This window comes from Ursus arctos, unplaced genomic scaffold (assembly GCF_023065955.2).
Source record: "Ursus arctos isolate Adak ecotype North America unplaced genomic scaffold, UrsArc2.0 scaffold_3, whole genome shotgun sequence".
Lineage (NCBI taxonomy): Eukaryota > Metazoa > Chordata > Mammalia > Carnivora > Ursidae > Ursus > Ursus arctos.
The window spans coordinates 84,780,547-84,806,931 of NW_026622985.1; the positions used below are offsets into that span (position 1 = coordinate 84,780,547).

The 26,385-nt window shown below is 37.1% G+C and overlaps 1 protein-coding gene and 1 long non-coding RNA gene across 19 annotated transcripts in view; one reads left to right on the forward strand and one right to left on the reverse strand.

Annotated features, from left to right (window-relative positions):
* Positions 1-26,385, forward strand: part of AGBL3 (AGBL carboxypeptidase 3) — a 67,471-nt gene that overhangs the window by 10,343 nt on the left and 30,743 nt on the right. For 9 of the 17 annotated variants that reach the window (XR_006410850.3, XM_057304158.1, XM_044388479.3 and 6 more), the window contains 8 exons: positions 4,479-4,586; positions 13,084-13,222; positions 14,602-15,381; positions 19,253-19,415; positions 20,560-20,686; positions 21,670-21,770; positions 21,983-22,095; positions 22,955-23,021. Coding sequence is in view for 16 of the 17 variants with exons in the window: in XM_057304158.1 (XP_057160141.1) it covers positions 4,479-4,586; positions 13,084-13,222; positions 14,602-15,381; positions 19,253-19,415; positions 20,560-20,686; positions 21,670-21,770; positions 21,983-22,095; positions 22,955-23,021 (1,598 nt within the window). In the remaining variant the exon portion in view is untranslated. The other 8 variants (XM_048212812.2, XM_044388494.3, XM_057304160.1 and 5 more) reach the window with 8 other exon arrangements.
* The window catches only part of LOC130542041 (uncharacterized), a 70,119-nt gene that overhangs the window by 3,489 nt on the left and 40,245 nt on the right, over positions 1-26,385 (reverse strand). The window lies entirely within an intron of this gene.

Sequence of the window (26,385 nt, forward strand, 5' to 3'; positions counted from 1 at the left end):
TCCTTCCCTCCCGCCCTCTCTCCCCCGCCCCGTGTGTGTGTGTGTGTGTGTGTGTAGCACATTCTCTTTGTATCATTTACCCATTGATGGACATTCAGATTGTTTCCACATCTTAGCTATTGTGTATAGTACTGCAATGAATATGGGAGTGCTAATATCTAATATCTCTTCAGAATCCTAATTTCACTTCTTTTGGGTAAATACCCAGTGGTTGGACTTCTGGATAATGTGGTAGTTCTATTTTTATTTTTTTGAGGAACTTCTACACTGCTTTCCACAGTGGTTGTACTATTTTTTATTCCAGTATACAAGGGTTCCGGGTTATCCTCTTCCTTGCCAACACTTGTCTTTTGTTTTGTGGATAATGGCCATCATAATAGGTGTGAAATGATACCTCCCTGTGGCTTTGATTTTCATTTCCCTGAAGATCAGTGGTGTTAACAATGCATGCAGTCCCCATCAAAATCCCAGTGGCATTTTCAGAGAAATAGAAAACAACTCTGAAAGTCAGATGGAACCCACAGAAGGCCACAGATAGCCAAATCAATCTTAAGGAAGAAGAACAAAGCTGGGGGAATCACACAATAAATTTTTTATTTCAAAATGTATTACAAAGCTAGAGTAGTCAGAACAGTATGGTACTGGCCTAAAGACAGATCTGAGAGGCCACTGGAACAGAAAAGAGAGCCCAGAAATAAATCCATGGTTATACAGTCAACTGATCTTTGAAGAGAGTACCAAGAACATACAATGGTCCCTTCAACAAATATTGAGAAAATTGGATATCCACATGCAGAAGAATGAAGCTGGACTCTTACCATCTTATACCATATAAAAAATCAATTCAAAATGGCTGAAGGATTAAAGACTTAAACATAAGACCTGAAACTGTAAAACTCCTAGAAGAAAATATATGGGAAAAGCTTCATGACCTTGCTATTGTCAATGATACCATGGGTATGACACCAAAAGTACAGACAGCAAAAGCAAAAGTAGACAAGTGAGACTACATCAAACTAAAAAGCTCTGTGTGGCAAAGGAAACGATCAGCACAGTACAAAAGCCACATATGGGACAGGAAAATATTTGCAAACCACATATATGATAAGGGGTTAATCTCTAAAATTCGTGAAGAATTTCTGTAACTCAGTAGCAAGAACAGTAATTACTAAATTTAAAAAACAGGCCGAGGACTTGAATAGGCATTTCTCAAAGAAGACATACAAATGGCTAACAGGTGTGTTTGATTGTTTTTATGTCCATTGTTTGATAAAATCCTTTACCCATTTTATTATTGGTTGTACTTTTTGTTTCTTCTTGATCTTAAGTGTTCTCTGTGTAGCCAGAAGATCGGCTTACTATGTTATATATGTTGCATACTTTTTTTTCAGTTCGTCATTTGCCTTTTATCTTTAGCATACAGAAATTTTTAATTTTTATGTAATCACTTTATTATTTTTCTTTGGCTTCTGGGTTTTGAAGTTCTCATGTTTTTCTTAGTTCTATTCAAGTTGTATTTTTTGTGATTTAAGTTTTTATCCGTCAACAATCCATTTTGATGCAAGAAGCAAGCTCTCTATCCAGTTCTGTTAACCATCTAGCCAATTGTTTAAAAAAATTGTTTAATTATTTTCTGTAGATAGATTGCAAATGCCACAATTATTAATGCTAAACTTCTAGGTCTAATTTTGAATTTTATTCTATTTCATTAATTTGTCTGTTCACATGATGGCATTATTTTAATTTAATTTAAAGCTTTACATTTATTTTACTTAAATTTAAATTTTTATATAATTATAAAATTTAAAATACAATTTTACTTTAAAGCTTTAAAATAAACTTTGTTATGTGATAAACTTAGTTCACACCATTACTTTATTCTTTTTAAAATTTTTCCATTTTCTAGGCTACTTTTGCCAAGACATTTCTCTAAAGAAGATAAACGTGGCCAATAAGCACATGAAAAGATATTCAGCATCTCTAGTCATCTGGGAAATGGAAATTAATACCACATCAAAATACCACATTACACCCACCGGATAACTAGAATCAAAATCTGATATCATGTGTTGATGAGAAATTTAACATATGCCCCCCAGAAAACTTACGTGTAAATGTTAATATAGCAGCATTATTCCTAATAGCCAAAAGGAAACAATCCAAATGTCCATCAGTGGATGAGTACTGTTTCATGGAAGTCAGAGGAGACTGTATTTGACATTTTAACTTAAACTAAGCACTGATGACGGAGTGGAGCATAACCTGCTGGTGGCTGTATACATTGATTGACAGCTCTGCATTGTCAACTGAAATTGAAGCTATGTATGACCTAAAATTTAGAATTCCTACCCCAGGATCTGTACCCAAAAGGAATGTGGGCACATGTGTTCCAAGGAACATGTATAAAGCTTTTCATAGAACCATTGTTCATAACGGCCTCAACCTGAATGTCTATTATAAGTAGATGTGGATAAATAAGTTGTAGTATTTTTATGTAGTAACATATTCTATAGCAATAAAAACAAATTACAGCAACATGCCACAAGATGGATCGATTTTACAAGTATGTGAAAAAAACAAGAATATGTATTATGAAATTCGACTTCTGTGAGTACAAAAATAGGCAAAACAAAGCTATAGTTTCACATCAGTACTTACATAGATATATTTATGCACACACATATATATATGAATACTCAGATTGTTAAATTATAAAGGCAAATGAAACAATTACGTTACAGTAAGGTTAATGGTTATATTTCAAAAGGAAGAAATGAGTGATTAGAAGGGGGTATGAGTGGGGCATCTGAGGGGCTGGCAATGTAATAGATCTTAATCTAAGTGATACATGCTTTGTGATAAACAGAACTGTATTTTTTTAAAGATTTTATTTATTTATTTGAGAAAGAGAGATAGTGGGAAAGAGCAGAGCAAGGGGAGGGGCAGAGAGAGCAGCAGGCTCCCCAGCTGAGTAGGGAGCTGAGAGGGGGCTCGATCCTGGGACCTGGTGTGGGGGGGGGGGGATGACCTGAGCCAAAGGCAGACACTTAACTGACTGAGCCACCCAGGTGCCCCCAGAACTGTATTTCTTTGGTTTTGTACTTCTCATAAGTATAATTCCTCATAAACGTTTTGTTGAAACATTTGGTTTATTTCTGGCTGAGTTATGGGTAGAAGTATGTTTCAGTAGATTTTTTAAATGAGCACAAATAATTGGCAAAAAAAAAGTGTTTCAGAACAGAATCTGGAAATAGACTAGCACATTTAAGACCAAATTATTTTTTTTATAAGGTCACCAAAGCAATCCAGTGGGTATAAATGTCTTTCTAATAATTGGTGCTGTAACAACCTGGTGTCCGTGTAGAAAAAAATAAACCTCAACCTCCTCTCAGCACACAAAAAATTAATTCAAGATAGATCACAGGACTAAACATAGAAGTTAACATCATAATGCTCCTTGAAGAAGACATAGGACAATATCTTCATAATCATAGGATAAGAACAATTCTAGAGAAGACCCAGAAAGAAAAAAGAAATGATGAAAATAAGTTTGACTTCATCAAAATTTAAAACTTCTCATCAAAAGACACAGTTAACAAAATGAAAAGGCAAGCTGCTAAGAAAATATTCCCAGCACATATCTGACAAAGAATTTGGATACAAACTATATGAAGAATTCCTACAAACCAATAATAAAAAGAAAACTAATTAGAAATGGGCAAAAGAGTTGAACAGACATTGCTCAAAGGAAGACCTATAATGGCTAATAAATGTGGAAAAGTGTTAAGCATGGGCAATGAAAATCACAGATACCACTTTATACTAGGATGGCAAAATTTAAAAAAAAAATTTTAAGGCTGACAACTCCAAATATTAGAATGTAGAAAACTGGAACCCTAATACATTGTCGGTATGAGTAAAACTGTAACCACTTGAAGAAAAGTTCAGCAATTTGTTTTCTTTTTAATAGAATATACATCTGTGTATTTGTCAAAGTTCATTGAACATACGATTCAGATCTGTGTGTTGCATTATATGTAATATGTAAATTTTTACTACATTTTAAAAATAGTCACAATTCTTCATTCATGTATCATCACCCTTTGTAATGTCATTTTGTGTCCCCTATCAAGAGGTATCCTCTTTTCCCCACCCTTTGAAATGGAATGTCCTGTGACTTGCTTTAGCAAAACCAAGTGTGCCATAAGCAACAGCATGTCAGTGGTGACCTAGGTCTCAGAAGCCTTTGTGTACTTCTGCTTTCTCTTAAACCCTAACCAGCCACCATGGGACAATCCATAGCCAGCTAGCTGGGTAGTTGAAAGAAAGCCTGGATAGGTAAGTCCTGCGTAAAACACCAAATTTTAGCCTGGGTATACCAATGAATAATTTGAAAGCACACAATAAAAATTTCCTGGTTTTTTTTTTTTTTTTGTAGTATTCAAATAAAGTTTTCTCTTTCTCTCTTTTCCCCACAGATTGGACTCCTTCTCATCCTGAGCCAGTGTACATCCCAACAGGCCTAGAGATGGAACCCCTTTATCCAAACTCCAGGGAAGATACTGTAGTTTATCTAGCTGAAGATGGTGAGCACATGATGAGCCATGTTGCTCTAAAATATAATTTGGGACCTAGATTCATCCCTCAACCTTGTTTGTTTTGCTGTTAATAATGGAAACTGCAGATCACCAGGAAGTCCCTGTCTCCGTCAGGATGTCTGGTTACAGATTGATTCAAATGTGAATTTAGTGCTAATTATATTCTCGACAGTGTGCTGCAGTTTATGCAAAATTACTTTAAAATAAAACATATCCCCCACTACAATAGAGAGTTATATTTAGAAGGAATTATGCTTCACATCAGTTTTCAAAGATAAATCCAATGGAGTGTTCTACAGTTATTGTTGCCTCTCTATTCATAGGACATGTTCATGAAATTTTTCAGCTTTCATTTCATGCCAGTTTGATACTTTCTTGAGATTGCATCACCAAAGGAGGAAAGTAGCCCACGCTGCAAGTACCATCTAAGATTATATCTGAGGAAAGTGTTCTTAACAGTCAGGATCAATATTTGTACTTTGAGAACTCTAGTAACACAAAAGCTTGTATCTGCTTTACGATAGTATGCTAATAATCGAACATAGATGTCTCAGCCTGTATCCTGACCTGTGTTGTTCTCCCAAAGCACCCCTGTAAGGAAGTAAGGGACTCCTGCACACTTTCACCCTCGGAGTTCTATATCTTAGCGATCACTGCCAGGGAATGTATGTATTTTATTTAAAGGGCTGGTAAAACAGAAAAATTTACAAGAATTGTTCCCTATACAGTAAGCAATTCTAGAAATCATATACTCACATATTTTTTAACAACTAGGGTAAAGACAGGTGTCCCTGATTTTTTAAAATTTAATTTCAAATATTTACATGGCTAACCTGCCTTAGAACTTCCACACATAACTTAAATAAGATCTGATAAAATATTAAAATAGTTAAGGTGAGTCAGTCAGGGTCTTGTCAAGAACTGGATGGCATACTTGGAGAAATCTAAGAAAGTTTAATGAGAGTATCACTTACCAAAGTACAGAATTAAGGGAGACTAACAAGGGCTGGTAAAGCAGCATAGGACTGTCAACAGAGAAAAATCATTGTGTCCCCTAGGCCTGATAGAGTAAAGACAAAATGGGAAGTCCCCAAATAACTGAGTGTGTAGAATTCTGGGTTTCATGTTTGTTTTTTTCTTCTAAAGATTTTTTTTTAAGATTTATTTATTCTAGAGAGAGAGAGAGAGAATGTGTGCACAAGTTGGGGGAGGGGCGGGGGGGGGGGAAGCAGACTGCCTGCTGATAGGGGAGCCCAATGCAGGGCTCAATCTCAGGACCCTGAGATCATGACCCAAGCCGAAACCAAGAGTTAGACGCTTAACCAACTGAGACACACACGTGTCCCTAAAGGTTTTTTTTTTTCTTGAAAGATGTTCCATTGTCTTGTGACATCTGTTGTCTTTAATAAAAAGACAACCATAATTTTATCATTGTTCCCTGTATGTATGATGTGTCTTTCTCTCTCTGGATATTTTCAGCAATTTGACTACCATCTGCTAGATTTGGGTACCTTTATATTTATCCTGCTTGATGTTTGCTGAAATTCTTGGGTACATAGGTTAATAGAGTTGGGTTTTGTTTTGTTTTTCCAAATTTGAGGACTTTTCAGCAATTATTTCTTTATATACTTTTTCTGTATTAATCGTTCTCTTCTGTCCTTTGGAATTCCAATTACGCATATGTTGGATTTCTAGCTATGTTCCACATGTCAATAGATCTTTATTTATTTTTCCTTCTCTGTACTTGAGTTTTGATTAATTGTATTTATTTGTTTTCTAAGTTCACTGAGTCATTCTTTTGCAATATTTAATTTTTCTTAAACCCATCTAATCTTTAATTTCAGTTGTATTTTTTATTTCTAGAATTTTCACTCTTTTTTTTAAACAACAACTAAAATTTAGTGCTTACTGTGTGTCAGGCACAGGTCTAAATACTGAAGCACTTTACCATATTATCTTTTAATCCTTTAAAAATGTCATCCCATTGGCCTCTGACCTCTATTGTTTCCGACGAGAAGTCAGTAGTATTTCCTATCATGGATTGCCTATTTGTGGTTTTTTTTTAATATTTAGAAGTAAGATTTTATGCTTTTTAAAAAAAATTTTATTATGTTATTCACCATACAGTACATCATTAGTTTTTGATTAATTGTTTGCGTATAACACACAGTGCACCATGCAATACGTGCCCTCCTTAATACCCATCACTGGCCTAGCCCAATCCCCCACCCCCTTCCCCTCTGAAACCCTCAGTTTGTTTTCCAGAGTCCACAGTCTCCTGTGGTTCATTCCCCCTTCTGTTTACCCCCCTTTCATTCTTCCCTGCCTTCTCCTACTGATCTCTCGGCTATTCCCTATGTTCCACAAATGAGTGAAACCATATGATAATTGTCTTTCTCTGCTTGACTTATTTCACTTAGCATAATCTCCTCCAGACCCGTCCATGTTGCTGCAAATGTTGGGTAGTCATTCTTTCTGATGGCTGAGTAATATTCCATTGTATATATGGACCACATCTTTATCCATTTGTCTGTTGAAGGGCATCTCGGCTCCTTCCACAATTTAGCTATTGTGGACAATGCTGCTATGAACATTGGGGTGCATATGGCCCTTCTCTTCACTACGTCTGTATCTTTGGGGTACATTCCCAGTAGTGCAATGGCTGGATCATAGGGTAGCTCAATTTTTAACTTTTTAAGGGACCTCCACACTGTTTTCCACAGTGGCTGTACCAACTTGCATTCCCACCAGCAGGTTCCCCTTCTTCACATCCTCTCCAACATTTGTTGTTTCTTGCCTTGTCCATTTTTGCCAGTCTAACTGGCGTAAGGTGGTATCTCAATGTGGTTTTGATTTGAATTTCCCTGATGGCTAATGATTTTGAACATTTTTTCATGTGTCCGTTAGCCATTTGTATGTCTTCATTGGAAAAGTGTCTGTTCATATCTTCTGCCCATTTTTTGATTTGATTGTTTCTCGCGTATTGAGTTTGAGAAGTTCTTTGTAGAGCTTGGTTACCAGCCTTTTATCTGTACTTTCACTTGCAAATATCTTCTCCCATTCTGTGGGTTGCCTCATTGTTTTGATGACTGTTTCCTTTACTGTGCAGAAACTTTTTATCTTGATGAAGTCCCAAAAGTTCATTTTATCTTTTGCTTCCCTTGCCTTTGGAGACTTGTCATGAAAGAAGTTGCTGTGGCCAATGTCGAAGAGGTTACAGCCTATGTTCTCCTCTATGAATTTCATGGATTCCTGTCTCACATCAAGGTCTTTCACCCATTTGGAGTTTAACTTTGTGTAAGGTGTGAGAGAGTGGTCAAGTTTCATTCTTTTGCATATAGCCGTCCAGTTTTCCCAGCACCATTTATTGAAGAGACTGTCTTTTTTCCACTGGATGTTTTTTCCTGCTTTGTCAAAGATTAGTTGACCATGAAGTCAAGGGTCCATTTCTGGGTTCTCTGTTCTGTTCCATTGGTCTATGTGTCTGTTTTTGTGCCAGTACCATGCTGTCTTGGTGATCAAGCTATACTGCTTGAAATCCGGCAACATGATGCCGCCAGCTTTGTTTTCCTTTTTCAACATTTCCTTGGCGATTTGGGGTCTTTTCTGGTTCCACACAAATTTAAGGGCTGTTTGTTCCAGTTCTTTGAAAAATGTCATTGGTATTTTGATCAGGATGGCGTTGAAAGTGTAGATTGCTCTGGGTAGCATAGACATTTTAACTATGTTTTTATCTTCTGATCCGTGAGCATGGAATGTTTTTCCATTTTTTTGTGTCTTCTTCAATTCCTTTCATCAGTGTTCTGTAGTTTCTAGAGTTGAAAGTGTAGATTGCTCTGGGTAGCATAGACATTTTAACTATGTTTTTTTTTTTTTTTTTTTTTTAAAGATTATATTTATTTGACAGAGATAGAGACAGCCAGCGAGAGAGGGAACACAAGCAAGGGGAGTGGGAGAGGAAGAAGCAGGCTCACAGCGGAGGAGCCTGATGTGGGGCTCGATCCCAGATCGCCGGGATCACGCCCTGAGCCGAAGGCAGACGCTTAACCGCTGTGCCACCCAGGTGCCCCTATGTTTTTATCTTCTGATCCGTGAGCATGGAATGTTTTTCCATTTTTTTGTGTCTTCTTCAATTTCTTTCATCAGTGTTCTGTAGTTTCTAGAGTATAGCTTCTTTATGTCTCTTGTTAATTCCAAGATATCTTATGGTTTTTGGTGCTATTGTAAGTGGAATTGATTCCCTAATTTCTCTTTCTTCAGTCTCATTGTTCGTGTATAGAAATGCAACTGATTTCTGAGCATTGATTTTGTATCCTGCCACATTACTGAATTGTTGTCTGAGTTCTGGTAATTTGGGGGTGGAGTCTTTTGGGTTTTCCATATAGAGTATCATGTCATCTGCAAAGAGAGACAGTTTGACTTCTTCTTTGCCAGTTTGAATGCCTTTTATTCTTTTTTGTTGTCCGATTGTTGTTGCAAGGACTTCTAGTACTGTGTTGAATAAGTGGGCATCCTTGTCATGTTCCAGATCTTAAGGGAAAGGCTCTCAGCTTTTCCCCATTGGGAATGATATTTGCTGTAGGCTTTTCATAGATGGTTTTTATGAAATTGAGGAATGTATCCTCTATCCCTACACTCTGAAGGGTTCTAATCAGGAAAGGATGCTGTATTTTCTCAAAGGCTTTTTCTGCATCAGTTGAGAAGATCATATGGTTCTTGACTCTCCACTTGTTGATATGATCACACTGATTGATTTGCAAATGTTGAACCACCCTTGCATCCTAGGTATGAATCCCACTTGGTCATGATGGATAATCCTTTTAAAGTACTGTTGGATCCTATTAGCTAGGATCTTGTTGAGAATTTTGGCGTCCATATTCATCAGGGATATCGGTCTGTAATTCTCCTTTTTGATGGTAATACTGGCCTCATAGAATGAGTTTGGTAGTTTGCCTTCTATTTTTTGAAACAGCTTCAGGAGAATAGGTATTATTTCGTCTTTGAATGTATGGTAGAATTCCCTGGGGAATCCGTCAGGCCCTAGACTCTTATTTTTTTGGGAGGTTTCTTTTTTTTTTTTTTTTTTTTTAAGATTTTATTTATTTATTTAACACAGATGGAGACAGCCAGCGAGAGAGGGAACACAAGCAGGGGGAGTGGGAGAGGAAGAAGCAGGCTCATAGCGGAGGAGCCTGATGCGGGGCTTGATCCCACAATGCCAGGACCACGCCCTGAGCCGAAGGCAGACGCTTAACCGCTGTGCCACCCAGGTGCCCCTTTTGGGAGGTTTCTGATCACTAATTCAATCTTCATGATTAATCGGTCTCTTTAGATAAGCAGTTTCTTCCTGTTTCAGTCTTGGTAGTTTATAGGTTTCCAGGAAGGCATCCATTTCTTCCGGGTTGTTTAATTTATTGGCATAAAGCTGTTGATAAAAGTTTCTAATGATCTTTCCTATTTCCTTGGTGTTGGTCGTGATCTCTCCCCTTTCATTCATAATATTATTAATTTGGGTCCTTTTTCTATTCTTTTGAATAAGTCTGGCCAGTGGCTTATCGATCTTATTTATTCTTTCAAGGAACGAGCTTCTATTTCTGTTCATCTGCTCTACTGTGCTCCTGGCTTCTAATTCATTGATCTCTGCTCTAATCTTGATCACCTGCCTTCTCAGGCGTGGGTTAGGCCTGTTCTTCTGTTCCAGCTCCAGCTTCTTGAGGCGAGAATATAAAAACTGCATTTTAGGTTTTTCTGCTCTTTTGAGTGAGGCTTGGACAGCTATGTATTTTCCCCTTAGGACTGCCTTTGCAGTGTCCCATAGGTTTTGGACCAATGTGTTTTCATTCTCATTGGTTTCCATAAATTGCTTAAGTTCTTCTTTAATTCCCTGGTTTACCCAATCATTCTTAAGCAGGATGGATCTTAGTTTCCAAGTGTTTGAGTTTCTTCCAAATTTTTCCTTGTGCTTGAGTTCCAGTTTCAAAGCATTGTGGCCTGAGAATATTCAGGGAATGGTCTCAGTCTTTTGGTATCTGTTGAGACCTGTTTTGTGACCCAGAATATGGTCTATTCTGGAGAAACTTCCATGTGCATTCGAAAAGAATGAGTATTCTGTTGTTCTAAGGTGTAGTGCTTTGTATATATCTATGAGGCATCTGGTCCAGTATGTCATTCAAAGCTCTTGTTTCTTTGTTGATTTTCTGCTTAGATGATCTGTCTATTGCTGAGAGCGGAGTGTTGAGGTCCCCTGCTATTAACGTATTATTATCTATGTCTCTTTATTCTGGTTAAGAGTTAGCTTGTGTATCTGGCTGCTCCCCTGTTGGGGGCATAGATATTTATAATTGTCATATCCACTTGTTGGATACATCCTTAAGAATAATATAGTGTCCTTCTATATCTCTAACTACACTCTTTAGTTTAAAATCTAATCTGTCTGATATGAGAATTGCTACCCCAGCTTTCTTTTGCGGTCCATTGGCATGAAAAATGGTCTCGATATATCTTTAGGTTCAAAATGAGTCTCTTGTAGACAGCAAATGGATGGGTCATCTTTTTTATCCAATCTGCAACTCTGTGGCGTTTATGGGAGCATTTAGGCCATTCACATTGAGAGTGATTATTGAGAGAGATGATTTTAATGATGTCATGTTGCCTGTGAAGTCTTTGTTTCTACAGATTGTAAATTTCTGTTCTGTATCACTCTTGGGGCCTTTTTACTTTTATAGAACCCCCGCCCCCTTAATATCTCACGTAGGGGTGGTTTGGTGGTTATGACTTCCTTCAGTTTCTGCCGATCCTGGAAGGTTCTTATCTCTCCATCAATTCTGAATGACAGCCTTGCTGGATAAAGGATCCTTGGCTGCATATTCTTCTCAGATAGAGCTTTGAAAATACCTTGCCAACCCTTCCTGGTCTGCCATGTCCCTGTAGACAGGTCCGACATTATTCTCATATTCTTCCCTCTGTATGTAAGGATTTTCTTCCCCCTGGCCACTTTCAATACTATATCCTTGGATCTAATTGTGAATGCACTATGATGCAACATGGTGTAGGTCTGTTCTCATTGATCTTGGGAGGGGTCCTGTCTGCCTCTTGGACACAAATTCTTGTTTCCTCGCCAGCTTAGGGAAGTTCTCAGCTACAATTTGTTCAAATATCTCTTCTAGACCTCTCTCTTTCTCCACCCCCTCAGGAATGCCGATGATTCTGACATTGGAACGTTTCATTGAGTAATCTCCCGTAATCTACATTCTTGAGATTGGAGTTTTTTGAGCCAAGTTTCTGTTATAACTTTTTCTTCTACCATCCCATCCTCCAATTCACTAATTCATTCTTCTGCCTCATTTACCCTGGCCATGAGAGCATCTAGTTTAGACTGCATTTGATTCATAGCATTTTTAATTTCTGCCAGTTTCACTCTCATTTCCACCCTTAGAGATTCTATATTCTCGTTAATATTTTCGTTACTATTTTTTTCAAGTCTGTATATCATCTTGACCATTGTTACTCTGAACTCCATTTCTGACAATTTGGTTATATCCATATCTGTCAGTTCTTTGGCAGAGACCACAGACTCTGTATCTTTTCTTTGTTTGGCAGGATTTCTCATCATCATTCTGATGAGGAGAGGTTGCGGGCATGCCCAGAGCCCAAATTATTGACCAGGACCCAGGCAGTGTGCACTTGTTTTATAGGGACCTTAGGGATGTGGGCTTCTTGATTTTTCAGCCTGCCTTCTGGGGGAGGGGCCTGCCGTGCTGAAACTCAGGCAACCCTGTTTGGGTAGAGTCACCCCATCCCCTGTGCGGGGGGATGGGGATGGGCACAAAGTGAACTGGCATTTCTGGGGTTTTGTTCTCTGGTGGATTTCCCTGGCGGTTTTCTGTGACTCTTCTGAGAGTCAGAGCCGCAGTGGCCGAATCCTAGCCTCTGTCTCAGAACAGAGAGATTGCAGTCTGCTCTCCACTGAGCTCTCTTGGCCACTTTAGCTCTGTTTCCGTCAGTAGGACTGCTCTACGACTAGCCTTCAGTGCCACCTTCTTAAGATGTAGTCAGACAGTATTGCCAGGAAGAAAGCCAGCGTTAGACGTGGCCTTACTTTGTATATTTTTTTTTCAAACATTCTTTATAGTTCTAGTCTATATGTTATCCAGATGTATGAAAACATCTCATTTTCTTTGGTCCAGCTTTATAGTTATTTATAGTGAAAGGGCAAGTTCAGGACCAATTACTCCAAAATAATCAGAAGCAGAATAAATATTTTTAATGTGAGAAATACATGAATTTATTTTGGGCATTGCTTTTCTAGTCCAAATACTCTTAGAGACTTTCTTATTTCAACAGATCTGTATGTTAGTGTCAAATTACTTTAAAATTTAAAATCGTTAGTGACATTTCAATTATACTGTGGCTCCAAGCTCTATGGAGAGTAATCTGTATACTTGAGACATGGCTTGATATACTTATGGTCTTCTTCTGTTCTCAGCTTACAAGGAGCCCTGTTTTGTGTATTCCCGAGTAGGGGGCAACCGAACACCCCTGAAGCAACCTGTGGATAACTATGACAATACTTTGACATTTGAAGCAAGGTTTGAGAGTGGAAATCTACAGAAGGTAGTCAAAGTGTAGGTTTTAATTATCTTTATTTGAGGAGTTAGACCTTCAACTGTTTATTATTTTCTGCATTAGGTACATTAAAGTCTTAATATTCATAAATGCAATTCCTTGAGGTATGATGTCAATTAGAGATGATTATGAAGGGGGTATGAAAGGTTCAAATTCTGGACTCAAATACTCTGAACTTGAGTCAAACAGGCTTCTGTACTATACATTTTAATAAGCCAATATGAATTGTCATAGAGACACAAACACACTGCTTCTCAGACTTTTTAGTAGGATAGTATTTGGGACGAATGTTCCGTAAAATATGTTTGGGAACATGCATGCTATCCAAGGGCATTCTTTAAAAAACTTTTACGATAAAAAAATTTAAGTACAGAGAATAATTTAGTTCTCCATTAACCATCATATACCCATCACCTAGATGCAACAGCTCTGGTTTCGCATTATTCATTTCACCTATTCGTAGGTCACTGTTAATAACACACACATACACACAATGGAAGTACATAGTGCTGATGGAATAGAAGGTTACTTGGTAAAGTCACATCTAACCCAGTAGGATCGTGTGTGTATATGTGTATAAAACAAACATGCCAGTAAAAATATTTTAACCTTTAAGTATCTTTGGTGACTAAGTATGGGAAATACAAATAGTTACCAAATACAGTCCTCGAAGAGTTTCAAATTTTTTTTTTTAAAGATTTTATTTATTTATTCGACAGAGATAGAGACAGCCAGCGAGAGAGGGAACACAAGCAGGGGGAGTGGGAGAGGAAGAAGCAGGCTCCCAGCAGAGGAGCCTGATGTGGGGCTTGATCCCATAACACCGGGATCACACCCTGAGCCAAAGGCAGATGCTTAACTGCTGTGCCACGCAGGTGCCCCAAGTTTCAAATTTTTTAATGCATGTGGTTGCATTAATTTATATGTTTTAAACCTCTCTCAGTGATAGTATTTCAGATACCTAGAGTTTGAATCTAATAGAAACCAGACTATATATCTGAAATAAAAAAAAAAAAGGGACATTGGATTTTAATTCCAAGAGCTCTTTAATCATTTCTTTTATAGGAAACATAATTGGGTTGAAATATAGAATTTTTTATCAAATGCCCATTTTAATGTGCTCTCTTGAATTACAAAAAAATAAAAAGCCTTTAGAGAACTAGCAGAGAAGCAGTTTCACATCCAATAAAAGAGAAAATTTCAAAACTTTTATCTTTTACAATTGCTCACTATCGGATGCTGCCTAAATAAACAACTTCAGGAAAACAGGCTCTCTGTGAATAGGTAAAAGTAAAATAATTGTCCTTATTTAATTTAAACCTGAATGTCATTTTTACATTTTTACGTGTTTTTTTCTTCCTTCCTTTTTGTGTATTAGGGCAGAATATGAATACCAGTTGACTGTGCGCCCTGACCTCTTCACAAACAAACACACCCAGTGGTACTATTTCCAAGTCACTAATACCCAAGCAGGAATAGTCTACAGATTCACTATAATCAATTTCACTAAGCCTGCTAGCCTTTACAATCGGGGTATGCGCCCGCTGTTTTATTCTGAAAAGGAAGCCAAGACTCATAATATTGGCTGGCAGAGAATAGGAGACCAAATCAAGTATTACAGGAACAACCAGGGACAAGAGGGGCGCCATTATTTCTCTCTTACATGGACATTTCAATTTCCACACAACAAAGATACCTGCTACTTTGCTCACTGCTATCCATATACTTACACCAACCTGCAAGAATACCTTTCTACTATCAATCATGACTCAGTACGGTCAAAGTTTTGTAAAATACGCGTCTTGTGCCACACAATTGCTAGGAACATGGTGTATGTTTTAACAATCACTACTCCCTTGAAGAACACTGACTCAAGAAAGCGAAAGGCTGTGATTTTGACTGCAAGGGTACATCCAGGAGAAACCAACAGCTCTTGGATCATGAAAGGCTTCCTAGATTATATTTTAGGAGACTCGAGTGATGCGCAGTTGCTTCGGGACACTTTCATCTTCAAGGTGGTACCCATGCTGAATCCAGATGGTGTGATTGTGGGAAATTACCGTTGTTCCTTAGCTGGACGAGATTTAAACCGTAACTATACATCTCTCCTGAAGGAATCCTTTCCTTCTGTTTGGTATACCCGGAACATGATCCATAGGTAAAATAAGCCTCAAATTACCTCTCTGCTTATTTAGTAAACTTGCTAGTGAGATTTTTGCTCCCATCGTCCCATTCATTTTACTCTAGCTTTTAAGATAGCTTAACTGATAGTTCAACTATAGCTACTAAATTTTTTCCCCGATCTTTCCACTCTTTTTTTCTGGCATTATGCCACTGGATTCACTAGCCTTTTCTTAAATGAATAAATTTCTAGAACATTTTAATCGCTTTGTGAAACTAATAGTTAAATTTGCATATCCCAGATCTGGTTTTTTGTTAAAGCTAACGGTAACACTGATTTTTAGTTCGGGATGCTTGAATCTGTTACATGTGAAAATTAATTCTATCTCACAGGGCTTCTTGGCACTATGTCGATCATACATTGCTCTATGATGAGCCTTTTTATTAAAATTAAGTTTTTATTTTAATTTCAGTATGGTTAACATACAATGTTATATTAGATTCAGGTGTACAATATAGTGATTTGACAATTCTGTACATTACTCAGTGCTCTTGGTGGTAAGTGTGCTCTGATAAGTCTTTTGACTATGACGTTACATAGTTTTTAAAACCTTGATGAATAATAGTCTTCTTTCCCCCCAGAAAAAAATTGAATAGCTTTAAATTTTTCAAAGAATCCAGAACAGTAAATGCACATTATATTAAATATTTGTTGAATGGGTGAATTCTTCAATAGATTCAGGTGAGAACAATCAGAAATAGGAATGTGCTAGAGCAAAAAGATTTATTGGAGTCACAGAACCCCATTCTAAGTCCAAAGCCCCTTAACCTTTTTGGCTAAGAGTGGAGTGGATTAAAATATCAGATTGGAATCCTGCTATATCATTTACTGTGTGACCTTGAACAATTTACAAGCAAATCTAAGCCTCAGTTTTCTCTTCTATAAAATGGTAATAATAATACTTATAGGCAGGAGGATTAAATGAGAGTATTATCAATAAAGTGCTCAGAATAAAATATGGAGCATTGAAAGCTCTAAATGTACTGTGTTAGCTCACATATAAAAAATTAAAAAGTTGCTAATGAATCAGATATAGATGTAAAAACTCTTTGTAAACTCTTTAGGATTATTCAAATATTTACAATAATAAGTACTATTATAGAGAGTGTCTATATCCTGATCCCACTTTGTTACCAGGGCCCCTAGTACAAGTACAAGAACCCTGTTTCAGGGCTGAGGCCCTCAGGGATACCTCTAGTCCTTCAGAGTTGCTGACAGGCTTTAGAAGCACCGAGAAGCATGGCCCCAGATATCTCAGTTCAGCCTTAACTTTCACTTCAACGTTAATCCTTTTATCTTCTTAGACACGGAAGGAGTGAAGTGCAGATCCCCACAAAAAGGACTGAAAACTCTTGTTTTCATATCCCTCACAAATGTGGACTCCAGGATTCCCTGAAGTTATCTGAGAAATGTTAAGTGATAAAAAAACAACCCATGACTTCCTTATTTTCCTGGGGAGGTCAAACAACAAAGAGAGTGAAGTGCAATGTGGTACCCTAGATTGGATTCTGGGACACAAAAGATATTAGTGGCAAAACTAGTGAAATCCAAATAAGGTTGGGGGTTTAGTTACTAGTGGTGTACTAATGTTGATTTCTTCATTTTTGAACGCTGTACCATGGTTATGTAATATGTTAACATTAGGGGAAACTGGGTGAGGGGTGTATGGAAACACACTAGTATTTTTGCAAATTTTGTGTAATCTAAAATTATTCTAAAATTAAAAATATATATTTTATATATATAAAATATATATATATATATATGGAAGGAAGCTGATTAGAATATCTATATCTACTTAGTGCTGTGTGACATTAAGGGTCCCTCGTCCAACACAGATGGATCGTAGGCCAAGGCCCTTTGTCTTGTCTCTATGGAAAATACTCTAAATGTCTCCATTCTTCTCACATTGCCTTGTAAGAGGGTTAAGGCAGGAATCCATTCAGTTAGTTTCAGAAAGACTTCCAAGAAAGAAAACTGCCTTAATGCAATTAATCATAGTTAGGTAAGTAGAATAAGAAGTCACATATGTGTGGGAAGGCAAACAGCTGTAAGTATATCTAAGATTTAGTATATTTAAAGAATATGAAAATAAGAAAGAGTAAATTTTAGTATAGGATGCGTAGTATAAGATACTTAGAATATCTTAACCTGTGGGTAAGAAAAAAGACACAAGCCATTTCTCAAGTGATTTAAATTCATGTAAAATTCATGTAAAATTAGACCTTTTGGAAATAATGAGGTATCTTTGGGAATTACTGAGAAGTTTATTTTGAAGAAACTGAAAGATCATTAAAACTGGGGAAATGTTGGCTAAAAAATGTTCAGTGTATTTCATATTTAAGGCCCTAAATTGATTATCTTGCTTTATAATTTATAATCTGCTTAGTTTTCTAAAAACTTGTAATGATTATTTAGTGGCTTTATGTCAGACTTATGTTATCAATTAGAATTTATTGGGCACCAAATAAGAAAAGGGCAATCAATTAATACATGTAACAGACCTCACTTTGGGATTTCGCTATAGTTTAAAGGAGTATTATTCCTAATAGAGCTATGCTTTGAATATTTTGATTTTAGGTTTTAATATTTTTGTTATAAAATTAATATATTTTATATTACTACAAATACCATTGCTAACATTTTGGTATTTATCCTTCCAGGTATAACAAATAGTATATAAAATATTGGTTGTTTAATGCATAAAGTTTAGAAATATGAAAAAAAAAGCAAAAAACACCCATCATCCTACCGCCTTAATACCACCACTCCTTTTTTTTTTTTTTTTTTAACTTATTTAAAGCCTCTCCATTAGTTATTTTCATCAATCAGTTTGGGGAGCTTATATTTTTTTAAGATTTTACTTATTTGTCAGAGCGAGCAAGGCAGGCAGAGTGGGAAGCAGGCTCCCCGCTGAGCAAGGAGCCAGGTGCGGGACTCAATCCCCGGACGCTGGGATCATGACCTGAGCCAAAGGGAGACACTTAACTGACTGAGCCACCCAAGTGTCCCTGGGGGGCTTATTTTTTATTGCTTAAGTATTCATTGAATGCCTAAGTTATACAAACTAAGGATTGTGCTCCTAAGAAATGTGTACTAATTTCCTTATTTATTAGAAATTTACCAGAAAAACAATTCAAACTTTGATACCATTTTTCTCAAAATAATATTTACCACTTTAATCAAGGGTTGTAGAATAATTAGCTTCAGTACCAGGTTGTCAGGTACTCAGTTTTTAACAAATATTTGGGTACTTGTGTGCATAACACTCTTCTAGATGATTTGAAGCATTTCTTACCCTTAACAAGATTAAATATCAAAAATCCGAAAACTTTCCAAGGCCTGTGTCAGGCAAATAGTACCAATATTATGTGCTATAGGAATTCAAAGAAAGAAAAATCTGTGGCCTTGACTAGTTAGGAAGTGAGACATGAAGTCAGCCTTGAGGGATGAGAGGAAGTATTTGCACTTCACGAGATGAAGAGAGGTATTCTAGTCAGGAAGAATCTCTGTGAAAGCTAATGGGCAAAGTAGGAGTGAGCTGTTTTCTTTGTATGATGGAAGCCAGAATAATAAAGCAGAGGGATCCTGTTGGAGAGTCTTGGGAGTAAGGTAAATTTTGCCCTTATCATGGACAGTAAGCATTCATATTCTATATGTAGCTAATAGGAAATTATTGTAGGTGTCTTAAAATTGTTAATATGCGGTATGGATAAGAAAAAGAAGTTGAAAGTGAGGACATAAGAAATTCTGTTTATTTGGATATTAGACTTACAAATCCATAGAAAAAGGCAGAGGTAAAATTTAGTAACTCATTTAGTAACTTATTCTTTTTTTTTCTCGGTAGATTAATGGAGAAACGAGAGGTTATTTTATATTGTGACCTTCATGGCCATAGTAGAAAAGAGAACATCTTCATGTATGGCTGTGATGGTAGTGACAGATGTAAAGCATTATACTTACAGCAACGAATCTTTCCACTTATGCTGAGCAAAAATTGTCCAGATAAAGTAAGACCATTTAAGATTTTTAACTTTTCCTTTATTACATGTTGCCCACGTGAGACTGCAGAATCGATCATCTTATTCAGTAAACTGCTTTTTGATTTAGTTCTTTGGACCGGCTTTTATAATTGACCATAAAAAAGCAACTATGTGGAATGTTTAGAGACCAGTAATTTGAAATGTGAAGAAAAAAATGCGCCTTATCCTCCCACCACACCTAATGATAAAAGACTGTTTTCCTCATAAGGTCAGGAACGAGACCAGGATAGCCACCCTTACCCCTTCGATTCAGGCTTATGCTGGAGGTTCTGAGTGCTGAAAGACAAGAGAAAGAAAGAAAAGGCAGACACTTTGGAATAAATATGACATGATTATCTTCATAGAAAATCCAAAGTAATGCACCAAAAAACCCTCCTAGAACTAATGAGTGAGTTTAGCAACGTCCTACATGACAAGGTCCCCCCTCAGAAATGAACTGCATTTCTTTATACTCACACTGAACAGTTGGAAACCAAACCTGAGAAAGATACCATTTACTGAAGCTTCAAAATAAATACTTGTGACTGCAAAAGAGCAGCACGAGGGAGTTTTTTCGAGGTGATGGAATTGGCCTGTATTCGGATTGTGGTAGAGGCTACACAAATCCATACATGTGTCAAACTCAGAATGGAACACAAGTTAATTTTATTGTAAATAAATAAAATTGCAAAAACTTTTTATAGGTACTGACATTGTAGCAATCTTTCAGGACAGCTTTCCAATGATCGAGCTTGTGAAAATAAAGCATCCTTATTTTATTCAAAACCTCTACGTTAATCTTTATTCCTAAACATATTTAAGCTCTTTCCTATAAGTTTTTTAAAGTATAAGAGCTTATCCCACCAGTATCAAGAATTAACGGGTTTTGAATGCATAGATTATATATAAAATGTAAAATTTATTGCCAGCGTTCAAATCTGTACTTCTGAGAAATGTAAATATGTCATCCTTAAAATGAGTTCTTTCCACTGGCTCGGAAATAAAAGCAGCCCCGGAAGCTTTAGAGAGAATAACCGCATTTGCACTACTTTCTCATTTTCAGCCCTACTTCCTGAGAAAGACATTGTCCTCAGAAAAACACATTTTCTCATTTGTCTTTGCTTCTTTTCAGTTTTCATTCTCAGCTTGCAAGTTTAATGTTCAGAAGAGCAAAGAGGGAACAGGAAGGGTAGTGATGTGGAAAATGGGAATCAGGAACAGTTTTACCATGGAGGCTACTTTTTGTGGATCTACCCTGGGTAAGACCAAGTGTTCTCATTCACGGCTCTCAGAGCTTTAAACCAAAGACACATTTCTAATGTGAGATTAATAATGTGGACAATGTGATAGTGGGCACTTTCTTCCCACTTAGATACGTGCTGGTGTCCAATCGCTTCCATATACAGGATGAACAAACTACCGCTCTGTGTCCATCTCATCATCTCCCCTTGTCTAGAAAACGAGGCGTTAACATGTAGCTAGAATACCTAATTGGTCATTTCGTGAACTAATCTCTAATTGCTTGTTTCTGTTTTGTTTTTAAGAAGGAGTCCTTACAGATGATTGGGGATTTCAAGAAAAAGCAATGCTCCTACTTAAAATATCCAGATAGAAATGTTTTTGGTGGATTTGCTATTTGCAAGTCAAAGTAGACTGGGTTTGTTTGGGGTTCATTAAGGGGGCCAATTTATATTTTAACGGAAGCACTCAGTTCCTTTAAAAATAAAAGTGTGCTCTCTAGTTCGATTTAAGAAATCTTTTAGTCACATCTAGCTTACCCTTAGAATGCTCCATATTAAGATAATTGTTACATTTTTAGAAAATTTATTGACTTAAAGTGCTAGAAATCCACATGTGTAATTTCTGTTTTTTAAAGCACCTTGAAACTGATACAACACTATCTATGATGATGAAAACATTAAAATAACTTGGGTAAGTTTTTCACTAAGTGATTATGAGCATGTTTATAACTGGTGACCAAGTATCCCGTAATTCCTTATTAAATTTTCTCCTGCCTTACGACAGAGACTAATATGTGTTAAGTCAGCTTTGATCCAGGTGTGGAGACGGAAGGAGAGAAAGCAATCAGCCATTAAATGATCTGCCTGGAGAAGAAAATCCAAAGGACAGGATATAGAATCATATCAGATGTTTGTTTATACTGTTTTATAGTTTAGGCCGACCTGTTAAGGACAAATGACTAATTCATCCTCAATGGTGGGTAAACTTATTGATGTTTTAGGTAATAAACGGGGCACTCATTTCAACACAAAAGACTTGGAGTCAATGGGATATCATTTTTGTGATTCTCTCTTGGACTACTGTGATCCAGACCGAACCAAGGTAAGCAAAGTCCATTTGGTAATGCCTCAAACTCAAATTTATCAGATAACATAACCTAACTAAGGGCCTATGGCAGGTTTTTTCTTTTAATAGCCTAAGTGTTTGAGGTTTCTGGTACTTGATGTCCCCATAGCTATTGTTCCGGGTGTCTGTAAATATTCAGTTCGTTTAATTAGGAAATAGTTAATTTATAATTTATCATTTTCCTCTAGTATTATCAGTGCCTGAAAGAATTAGAAGAAATGGAAAAACATATAAACTTGGAGAAAATCCTTGAGGATTCAGATACTTCTCTGAAGGAAGTGCCACTGGATCTGGAGTCTAGGTAAGTCAGGGTGGCGGAGGTAACGTAACTGCGGTGCTGTGTTACTGTGCTCTTTATGGTAACAGGAGGCTATGAAATTCTCAGTCTCAGCAGAGAATCCCAACTACAGGTGGAGGAAAACCTTTTCACACACTTCACTTTGGTCCAACTTCATCAAGACTTCAGTTATTTCTTCAAGTAATATTAATTGAGCAGCTATTATGTCCTGTCCGTGAAAGACACACTCAAATTGTTTTTAATGCTGACATGACCCACAGAGAATTGACACATTACAGAGATGCCACACACACACTCTAAATTAGCAAATAATAAATGCAAAATTTAATGCTAAGGGAATGTTGTTGGAAAAACAAAGGTACTAATTTCGTACAGTTTCCTATAGGACAGACAGAACAACTGTTTGATTCTTTTCCTTTATTTATAAATTTTCAGACTTTGAGTTGGTGCCCCTGCAACCTCCCGAGGTCACTAATATGTTTGTCTGCAGATGGAGAGTATCATTTTGAACTCATGGATTTGTTTATATTTGATGTGTTCCAATTTCAGTCGTTGTTGTTCTAATACCCTGAGATGCCTAGAACTATGGCATCTACCCTTTGTAATATTTACAGATTTATTTGTAATGTTTACCTGTGTAAACATTCTTCTTATAATTAGAAACATTTCTACCATTCCAATAATACAATAAAAGCAACAGTTGCAATTTTAAAAATGCCACCAAAATATTATTTATTATTTTATACATACAATATAGATTAAATTAATAAGTTAATCATTGTAAATGTAAATAAAATATAATTATAAATACAAATAATAATTAAAATAATTTATTATATCAGTTATTTATTATTTTTTGTAGTAGCCGAGGCTCCGACAGTTCAGAATCCAATGAGTCTCAGACTTACCTTCTCAAGTTAACTTCTCAGGTATGATTGAGACTCTCTGCCTATGGTATGGATATACTAAACAGGTACTCTTCTTATTGTGACTAACAATCGGACAAAAATATGCTTGTAGTTATGTAATGATTACATAGCAATAACTGTTACTTTCTGATTATGTGACATAGCTTTAAATCATAAAATTTTCTATCCTTAGGATTTTTAACACCCTTTCTTTAAAGATCCAGAGAGCCTACTTCTCAAAAGCCACACCACTTGTTTGTGAGAGTTGGTCACATAACATACATTACCTCGCTGCAAATTCAATGTTCATTTTTTCTTTTATTTAACAACTATATATTGAGCTTCAGTCATGTGTTGGGGAGAGAGCAGTGAACAAAAAATGAGATAAAAATCCTCTTTCATTGCTTATATTCTAGTTGGTGGAAATAAAAAATAACGAGAAATAAGTAAAATATATGATGTATCAGGTAACGGTCAGGGCGTAAGGAGGAAATTAGAATAGGAGGAGAAGTAGGGGGTTCAGGTGGTATTATGTACTGAACGTTTATGCCCCCACCAGACACATATGTTGAAACCCTACCCCTCAAGGTCATGGTATTAGGAGGTGACTAAGACAAACTAAGACACTACTCTCAGTACCGAGTGTGGGGTGCCTCTGTAACAAATACCTAAAAATGTGGAACTGGCTTCGGAACTGGATAAAGGGTAGAGGCCGGCAGTTTTGAAGTGCGTGTTAGAAAATGCTGATACTGCCATGCAGGAATTTCCGGAGGGGATTCTGGTAAGGGCTCAGAAAGGAAAGAGAGCAAGCTTACATCTTCTTAAAGAATACACAATCACGTACAGAACATTGGTAAAAATACGGATATTAGAGGAAATTTTAATTTTCATGAAGCCTAGGACAGAAACAAACATGTTATTGGCTGATGGAGAAAATTTTAATCCTGACTATAACATGGTAAAGAATTGGGCTGAATTGCGTTTGCGTTCTATTGTTTTATGGAAGGTAGAACTTTTGAGTGATAAAAGTGGATATTTAGCTGAAAAGATTCCTTTGTAAAGTGTTGAAGAGCAGCTTGACCCCTCCTGACTGCTTATAGTAAAACACCAAGGAGAGAGAAGAAGGAATTGTTAAGCAGAGGAACCAGAGGGTGAAGATTTAAAAAAATTCTCAGCCTGCAGTATTACAAAAAATAGGAACATGTGTTCAGAAGAGAAGAGTAAGGATGTGGAGGGTCAACTATTTGTTAAGAAGGTTAGAGAGAGAGAGAGAGAGAGAGAGAGAGAGAGTGTGTGTGTGTGTGTGTGTACACACCACAGAACTAATCTAATCAGCCACCCCATCAGGAAAACTGCCAGTTTGAACTGAAGGGGTTGGAGAGAAGACAGAATGAAGGAAGGCTGTCATACTTCTTACTTCATACTTTCGCAGTATGGTACCATAGGTCTGTTTGCAAAAGTGCACTGTTCTGCAAGACAAGAAAGAAAAGGCCTCAAAGGTAACTAAGAGATCAGGAGGGCCATCATCACCTAGATTTCAACGGGACAGATGGCCTTTAATAGAGGTCGTGGAGGCAGGCTGCCTGGAGCCATGAGCTACATTGTGGGCAGTGCCCCTGGCAGAGAGCCAGGCATGAGCAGCACCCTGCCAAGCTGCAGGGGTGATGTCGCCACCCCAGTAGGTCCTGAAGGCAGAGCACTGAGCCAGAGAGGATTATTGTTGAGCCTTAAGAGTTTGCCTTGCCAGATTTTGAGTTTATTTGGGATCCATCACCACATCCTTCTTTTCCATTTCTCCCTTTGGGAATGTCTGTCCTATGCCTATCCCACCGCTGTATTTGGGAAGCACATAACTTGGAATGGGATGGAACGAATGTATTTTTTCAAGAGAGAAGGACTTGAATTTGGAGGGCCCTGAGACAGAATGCTATGCCTGAATATTTCTGTCTCCCCCAAATTCATATATTGAAGTTATAATGCCCAATATGATGATACTAGAAGCTAGGCCCTTTGGGAGGTGATTAGGTCATGAGGGCAGAGCCCTCTGAATGGGATTAGGACCTTATGAAAGAGGCTCCAGAGAGATTCCTAGTCCCTTTGCTACATAAGGATACAATTCGGAGTCTGCAGACCAAAAGAGAGCCCTCACCTGACCATACTGCCACAATGATCTCAATCTTTTCCCTGCAGAACTATGAGAAATAAATTTCCATTATTTTCAGTCAACCACTCTGTGTTATTTTGTTACAGCAGAATGGAATAAGACAAATGTATTAGTTTTCTATTGCTGAGTAACAAATGACCCGAAGCAGCAGCTTAAAACAACACATACTTATTATCGCACCATTTCTGTGAGACAGGGATTCAGGAGTGGCTTTGCTGGATGCTTCTGTCTAAGGTCTCTCAAAAGAGTGCAGTGAAGGTGTTGGTCAGGCTATGGTCTCATCTGAAGGCCTGAGGAAGGATCCACTTTTAATCTCACATAATTGTTGACAAAATTCAGTTCTTTGGAGGCTGTGGGGCTAAAGACCTCAGTCCCTTACTGGCTGTTGGCCTTCAGTATCATAGACAATAAATCATTGCCAAATTCAGTATTGTCAAGTTTTGTCCTATTTTTTTCCTAAGACTTTTATCCTTTTAGGTCTTACGTTTAGGTCCTTAATTTTTGTATTTGGTATTAGGTAAGGGTCCAATTTCATTCTTTTGCAGGTGGACATCCAGTTTTCTGAGCACCATCTGTTGAAAAGACTGTCTTTTCCCCCCTTTGAGTGGTCTTGGCACCTTGACAAAAATCATTTCACCACATATGCAAAGATTTATTTATGGGCTCTTTTTTCTTTTTCTTTGGTCTATATGTCTGTCTTTATGCCAATACCACACTGTTTTGTTTTGTTTTTTTTACTGTAGCATTGTAGTAAATTTTGAAAGCAGAAAGTACAAGCCCTCCAGTTCTGTTCCTTTTTTTCAAGATTATGTTGACTATTTGGGGTCCCTTGAGGATCCATATAAATATTAGAGATGGATTTTTCTATTTCTGCAAAAAAGGGTCACTGGGATTTTGATAGGGATTGTATTAAATCCATAGATTGCTTTGGGTAGTACTGATATTTTAATAATAAGGCTTACACTTCATGAACAAGAGATACACTTTATGTCTTTAATTTCTTTCAGCAGTGTTTTGTAGTTTTCATTGTACAGTTCTTTCACCTCCTTGGTTCAGTCCTAAGTATTTTGTTCTTTTTGATGCTATTGTACATGGCATTTTTCATAATTTCCTTTTCAAATTATTCTTTGCGTATTAAAATACAATTGATTTTTGTGTGTTGACTTTGTATCCTGCTACATGGCTGATTTCAAACACGTTTTTTGTGGAATCTTTAGGGTT